At 33.3% G+C, this 7,235-nt stretch overlaps 1 protein-coding gene across 1 annotated transcript; it reads right to left on the bottom strand.

Moving 5' to 3' along the window:
* Nucleotides 1–671: 671 nt before the first annotated feature.
* On the bottom strand, nt 672–1,800 carry LOC116338810. Its single transcript, XM_031764300.1, has 3 exons — nt 1,419–1,800; nt 1,202–1,220; nt 672–1,066 (listed from the first exon to the last, which is right to left on the bottom strand). Exons 1-3 carry the CDS (start codon nt 1,468–1,470, stop codon nt 808–810), a joined length of 330 nt encoding a protein of 109 aa, XP_031620160.1. The 5' UTR covers nt 1,471–1,800; the 3' UTR covers nt 672–807.
* Between the last annotated feature and the right edge of the window lie 5,435 nt (nt 1,801–7,235).

Raw genomic sequence — 7,235 nt, forward strand, 5'->3', positions numbered from 1 at the left:
ACATATTTCATGTTAAAAAAAGAATGAAACTTCATTTCTATTTCCTACCAATTCTTTGAGCAATTTGTAACTTGAGAAATAAACTGTTTTAGAAAAAACTAAAAAAGCCGGTTAAGTTTGTTTCGTATGTAGTGTTGTCTGTAATGTTGAAATTGAATGCAATTCAAAATGAAATTTCGTTTCCAAAAAAATCGACATAACAAAAAATTGAAATGACAAAAAAGATAGAGCGATGAAGAGGTTTACAATGAAGAAACCATCGTTCATATTATGAAATTTTCGAAACGAGTTTTTTGTGATTCAATACATATGAGTGTCGTCCAACAGCTTCGATTAAATGTGTACAATTGACGCGAGTTGTATGGTTCCAATATTGCTTTTATATTTTGAGAAATGCTCCAACTGAAGAAAGTATGGATTATTATGACAATTTTTATAATTTCTATCCAGAATATACAGATTTTCGAAGGTTGTAAAAAAAGAAAAAGAGACATATTTACCTTCATATTGGAGGCTCCATTTATTTTCAAGATTTGTAAGATGAACACCGCAATGGTCCAAAAAAAATTTCTTAACTATACATTATACAACTGTTGTCTCCAACAAAACTTAGAACAGTACTCAAAAAAATAAAAGTCCAACTTTGTTTTTCCATTTTTAAAAAAGCCGTATTTTATTCGTATTTGAAATCAGAAAGCATTACATTATTTTGAATAGTATACTCGGCCACATAAATAATAGTGTCTTCAATCTTCAATCTTATTTGGAAATTGTGTGGCAGTTATTTTATTTGAAATGCTTTAAGTTCTATATGCAATATGATTGCGATCTCGATGTGTATACTACGATGCGTTTTCTACGGGGATAGCAAAGATATTTTATAATTGTTGAAATCAATATGAATGCGATCATAATGAAAATGAATATAAATGTGGCTGGTTCGATTTCGAGTTTTCTACTACCAGCGAAAACGAATTTGCACAGGGATATTGAAAATGGATTATCGAATTTTTGTCTACAACGGGCATCTTCAATGGTGGCGGCTACGGTATCGATTACTTCCCCACTGAAATGAATTCAAATTTTTTTGATTTATTATCTTCCCACCTTCTAACTATTATTTAGTATTTATTATTAATTAATTTTGATGTGAATTTCTTGTGAACATTTTTTACAATTTAAATAATTGTTTTCAACTTACACTATGTTTCCATTGATTCCTGTTGAAGAAGCAAAGATTCTAATTAATACATCAATATATTATTATATTTTTTGTTAAAAGAATGTATTTTTTTACGAGAAGAAAATATTTTTCGACGGTTCACAATCACATCTTGATCAATTGTTGTTTGTCACCGATTTTGAAATTCACTCAAATTATTTCTTACTTTTTTTTCATTTCACAAATCAAGACTTACCTTCTGAAAACAAAACAACACAAAGTGCAGCAAACATGAATATGGTCTTCATTTTCGGCGATGATTTCGGCAGTGCGAGGTGTATTTAAATGCGGGAATATAATATTCGTATAAAAAATGAGACGAATATTTGACGACTATCTGAGCAAGGTTTGTTGAAAACTACTGTCTAAAGTTTTTGATTCACTTCGTTTGTCCGGTGTCACGTTAAAAATGCACAACACAAACACATGTTCATCATATATTGATAGAAACAAAATAAAATTGAAGTAGTCGCACCAAACCCCACATCCAAAAGGCAATTGAAACACAAAAAATAGCCAGAAGCATACTTTACTTATAAAATGTGCGACGAATTTCTTTCGTTCGGTTTGTTTATTTATATTATATATTTGAATGATTGAATCGTATAAACCGCTAATACGGCATTATTGTTATCGCAGCGCAGTATTTTAAAATTATTGATTATTTTAAATCAAAAACGTGCATTGTTTCTTTTAGTTTTGTGTAAACAATTAGCCAATAAATGCTCTAACTAAAATGCGCATTGCCTGTCGGATATACCGTTTTAAGCAACGTTTCAAAATAATTACTTATTCAGCCTGATAAAGCATACAAATATCAAAAATTATCGCGACAAATCGCAAACGCAATGATGCATGATTCATCATCTGGATATTATTTTATTGAAATGACTTGTTTTAAACCTCTATTTTACTATCTGTGTTCACTGGAATATGACCATGTTTATAATAATAAGGCATTTAAAATCGCCAAGTCTCCACTTTTGCAAGTACATTAAGAATATTTATGTATTCTCTTTGTGAACAATGAGCTATTATTGTTTATTTATTGCATGCATGTACACATAGATTGGAACTTGATAACGTCAAGAGTTCAATTAAAACGTTAAAGAAATGCCATATTCTTTTATCATGACCATAAAGTTCAAGGCAAAAGTCAAATCGTGCCAATATGAAAATTAAATGGAAAACACTTTTCAAAATACGCCGATTATTTCAAGTGCCCTTTCATTTCATATTTAAGAATAATTCCATTCAATTTTCCAAGCTTAATTCTTTTTAAATAATAATAGAAAAACTAGATTATAATAACATGAATAAAATAAAAGCTAAAAAAACCAAAAGGAAATTAAATTAGAACCAATGAAAAAATGCCCATATTTTGATTTCAATTTAACAATTAAATTTATTTTTAACCGAACCAAAGGTATACACCAAAAAGGCTCCCCATTCTTTCCGTACGGAATATTGAAGTTTATGACAAAGGTTGTTTTTTTTCATACAGATTCTCAAGAGTATGGAATATTTTTCTACTTTTTTGATTAAGAGCTGAACAAAAAAAAACTGTCTTCCACAAATATATGCACCGAATTATGTAAGTTGATCAAAAAAGGCTGTTTGTTTTTGTTTTTTACTTGATTTTAAAATCGTGAGCAATGAGCATGCACATCAAGGAAGCGGGTAATGTGTGCTGTGCAACCACTTTCAGCGACCACACATTGTCAACACAGAGAGCAAGCCAGACACTTCAGATATAATCAACACTCATTTGACATATTAACCTAGATATTCGTGTACATTTTGCCAGCGCTTTCATCGCATGCAATCGCAAAAAAGTGGTGAAAATTATGAAAAAAAAACAAAGAGCATCCAAATGGGCGATAGGTGTGCGAGAGGCATGCATTTGCGGTTGTATTATAAGTAATGCTCAGTGGAATGAAACTGCATAGCAAAAGTGCACAGGATGCACATTACAATTTCTGACTGTCTTGTTCGTTTTCGCTGGTTGAGGAGCCGAGAGCGGCACAGTCAACAGAATGGTGGAGAAGAAGAAGAAGAAAAAAACGGAAAGTTGGAAATTCGTCAAAACTTCTTTAGCAGAACGAGTGAATTCGAATAGTTTTGGATTGTGTGAATAAATGTTCTTCGTATTTATTTATTTAGTTATTCGAATTTGTTCGTTTTTCTTTGAGTTCGTTTCCTAAGTTTGTATTTTGGTTCGTTTGCGTCTTGGTCTCATTTTTTCTCTCGTTCTTTCTGCCTTTCTTTCATTCGTGTTTTTTTTCTCTCTGCTGCCTTTGCATCGAAAATGTAAAATATTCTTTTCCCAAGCATCGAGTGAAACTGCTGTCGCAAAAGACAACAACCTCTAAGTTTAGTGGAAATAAAGATAAAAATGAAGCTACAAAATGTGTGTAAATTCACTTAGAAACGGTAGATATGGCGAACACTACACACAAAACTCGTTCGCTTCACGTACAGCTCTCACTGCAAAAAGTTTTATTACATCAAAACTTTCCATGGTACATTCACTATCTTTCTTTGTCTCTCTTACTCTTGCACACACTCTGGATACCGAAAAAAGGAAGAGGAAATCTATTTATTATATTACATTATAAATTTTCCCCTGAAAAACATACACAATGTTAAGTTTGGCATAGCAAAATAAAATAAAATGCCAAATATTTAACTCACGCCGAAAGGTAAGATTGAATTAAAAGAATCCGCTGAAAATTAAAATAGACAAGTTGCGATGAATGTTGACGTCAACAATTTCACAGCATTACACTTGACACTTCCGGGTTGCGTGTTTCGCCAATAATTTTCCGTTGGGATTCCTTATGTTCGTTGGGGTAGAAAGTAAGCTTATTGCTTCACAATCAGTCTATCTCCCCCTCTATTTTTTCTGTTCTCCTTGCAACAATTGACCGAACCAAATTAGAGCGATATTTGATCCACCTTATTGGTTATAGTTTTGTGTACATCATTTTTGATCTCACATACTAAAAAATGCTTCAATTCCATATTCAATCAACCATTAACCAAACGAAGGATAGATAATTCGTCTCAACCATATTTCATAGCAAAAATGAAATTGACAACGGTACTAAGACTAATGAAGTGCACAACACGCGAACCAATCAGAATTTAAACCAAGTGAAATTGAAAAGACAGCACCAATGATATCTTTTTGCATTCAAGAGGAAGACGAAGTGAGAAAAAAAAACGTGTCGTGCAACTTGATTCGATTATAAAATTCTTAAAATTATTTCGCGTGAATTTAATGTCGATTCGTTCGCATTGATAATAACATGAAGCGAGTGCAATGAGCTGAAACAGTGAAGAAATGGCACGCGCACGGAATGAAGAGCGCGATAGTTGTTGAATTGTGGGTATTACAACACGCTCAGATATCAATGGGAAATTTGAAGCGAACGAAATATGAATGAGGTGAGAAACAAACTGAAGTAAATTAACAGAAATGCCTCGATCTCCACCCTCTACCATTGGATGGCTCTTATTTTGTTGATGGTGCGAATTCTGGGTGGCAATAGGAATGGCCGAATAACGTGGAATGCAAGTGAAGCAATAATGTGCATCACTTGATAATAAGATCATTAAAAGTACTAACGAAATGTGCTGTGTGACACATTTCGAGTACGCGTTGACTTGCATTGCAATTTTCTGCTAACAACCGATCGATGTATCCATTGCATAGGCGCATTCTTCTGATAAATCTAATTAAAATGTTAATCGTGCAATATTTATACCGTATACTTTTTTTCTCTCCATCTCACCTCAATTGTGTTCACATTCTTCTTTCTATATCTCCCTTATTTATCATCGCATTTGGAATATTTTCACGCAAATCAGACCCATAAATCGTTGCACATTGTTCGAATAAGAATGTTATGTATACAACGCGAAAAATACGAACAAATAGTAGAAAATCAAATTGTAATCGGTGTAATCCTATTACGTTTGCCATTTTTTACCTTTAATTATAAAATATAGATCGTATAGCGCATTTTGTGCTCGATGTTTGCATATCGAAGAAGCACATTTCATATGTGGAAGCTGTATTCAACCGATGCCAATGAATGAACACACATATTGGAATTGTGTGTTTGTTGCAGAGGAAAAGAAATTAAAAAAAAAAAACAATTTAGACAGAGAGTGCGAGAGAGAAAAATAGCATAGAGAAATGAGTTTTTACGAGTATACGTGAGAATCACGTGGTTTCCATGCACTTTCAATATTTAGTTGCATGCTGGCCACTGGTCCACATACTTGAAACGGGCTGCACCAGAGAAAAGCCAAAGCAATTAAAGTTTATTCAATGTGGTGTGTGTAACATCGTCGCATATACTAAAATTTATTTTCATAGGTTCACCCTGAACACATTTTTTTTCTATATTTTATATATGTATGCAACGATGCACAAAACACAACACACGTTGCTTAGCTCATGTGCCCGAAGACTGTTTTTTTTCTCGTGTGTGTGTCTTGTTTTTGAATCCCTGTCCACATTTTTGTTTCACTTTGACTATTTTGTCTATCGTAGAAAAGTGATCGCACCACATTCATTTAAACGAATAGAATCGGAAAATATGTGTATTCACAGTGTATGCTGCTCTGAATACAGTGTGAATTGAAAAAAAAAAGAAAAAAAAAAAACACAACAGACACAACATATACATATATATAGTAGAAACTGAAAATGCTCAACGGAAAAAAATGTAAATCTTTTGTGAAATGACCCAAACTGGGAAAACTTTTTACACACAACAATTTCAACAGTCGAACTGAAACATAGGAACAGATCATGAAGTAGAGAAAAATAGAGCGAGATAAGCGACATGGAGAAAAATGGACAGTATAAAAGTGAACGAGACACGTTTTCCAATTTTGTAATAGAATAGACACATTTAGCGCAACAATTTCGTTTTGAAATGGCTTTGCCAATCCGTCTAAAGTTTCATGGGAGAGAGAGAAAGAGACAGAGAGAGACTCGCCACTTTCGACCGAATGGAGAGTTTTTTTTATATCGTTGCAATCTTGCATGCATGTTGTCCTCATTATCTCACACAAACAACATTTACCCACCTCGACATTTGAATGCTTATTTTGAGCAGACAAACGGCTTCCACCATAAAAAGAAAAACGCTAAAAAAACGTGAATAACGAAACAACAAAAAGAATATGAAATAAAAAAAATACAACACAAAACTATACACCAACAACAACAGCAGCAACATAATAGAAAAAAAGAGGAAAATTGAAAATGGTTCATCGTCTGGAAATTTTTATGCAGAGTCTATGGAACGCGTATATATTAAGGCGGCCGTGTCATGGCCTACGTACATTTGGTGCACCACATGAACACAAATATCATCATATTCATGTTTCCACTTTACTTTCAACTAACATAAGTGACTTTGGTGCACACAAAGTGTATAAAAAAGATGGACAAATGTTTCGATAAAATGAATGACTCACATTCACGTTGAAATACGTACCAAATCGCGTAAACACTTTACGAATGTGCAGATGAAAAATTGCTCTTTTCCTTTCTTTTATATTTTCGGGCTGATGTTCATCTCACTTTAGCTACTGTCCAACCCGGCAAACCGACCAATCCATTTACAATCAACAAATGAATGGCAACGATTCATACGGACACTGAAATAAAGAGAGCGTACGAAAAAAAAAGAGAATGAAAATATATACAGCGACGGTTATCTGTCTAAATCGAAAATGCCTGAAATTTCAATGAAATGGCACAGAAATGCGATATTTTTTCATTGCATTTTTGCTTTTGTTACTTCACATTCTCTGTACATTGCTTGTGATTTTCAACGACACTCAAACAATCGCTATCTGCTTTTATCGATCGTATTATATTTACTTTTCATCTTGGACAAATGGCAGCCACATCATGATTTTTTCGTTGCACTGGTTTCAGTTGGTGTTTGGCCACAGTGTAGGCACACAGCCTTTGCTACAAAGGTAG

The sequence above is a fragment of the Contarinia nasturtii genome, unplaced genomic scaffold, assembly GCF_009176525.2.
Source record: "Contarinia nasturtii isolate CC-2019 unplaced genomic scaffold, AAFC_CNas_1.1 Cnas_scaffold_414, whole genome shotgun sequence".
NCBI classification, from domain to species: Eukaryota; Metazoa; Arthropoda; class Insecta; order Diptera; family Cecidomyiidae; genus Contarinia; species Contarinia nasturtii.

Excerpts from the sequence above, each read along its gene's own strand:
- LOC116338810 (XM_031764300.1), bottom strand. The coding sequence starts at position 1,470 with ATGAAGACCATATTCATGTTTGCTGCACTTTGTGTTGTTTTGTTTTCA.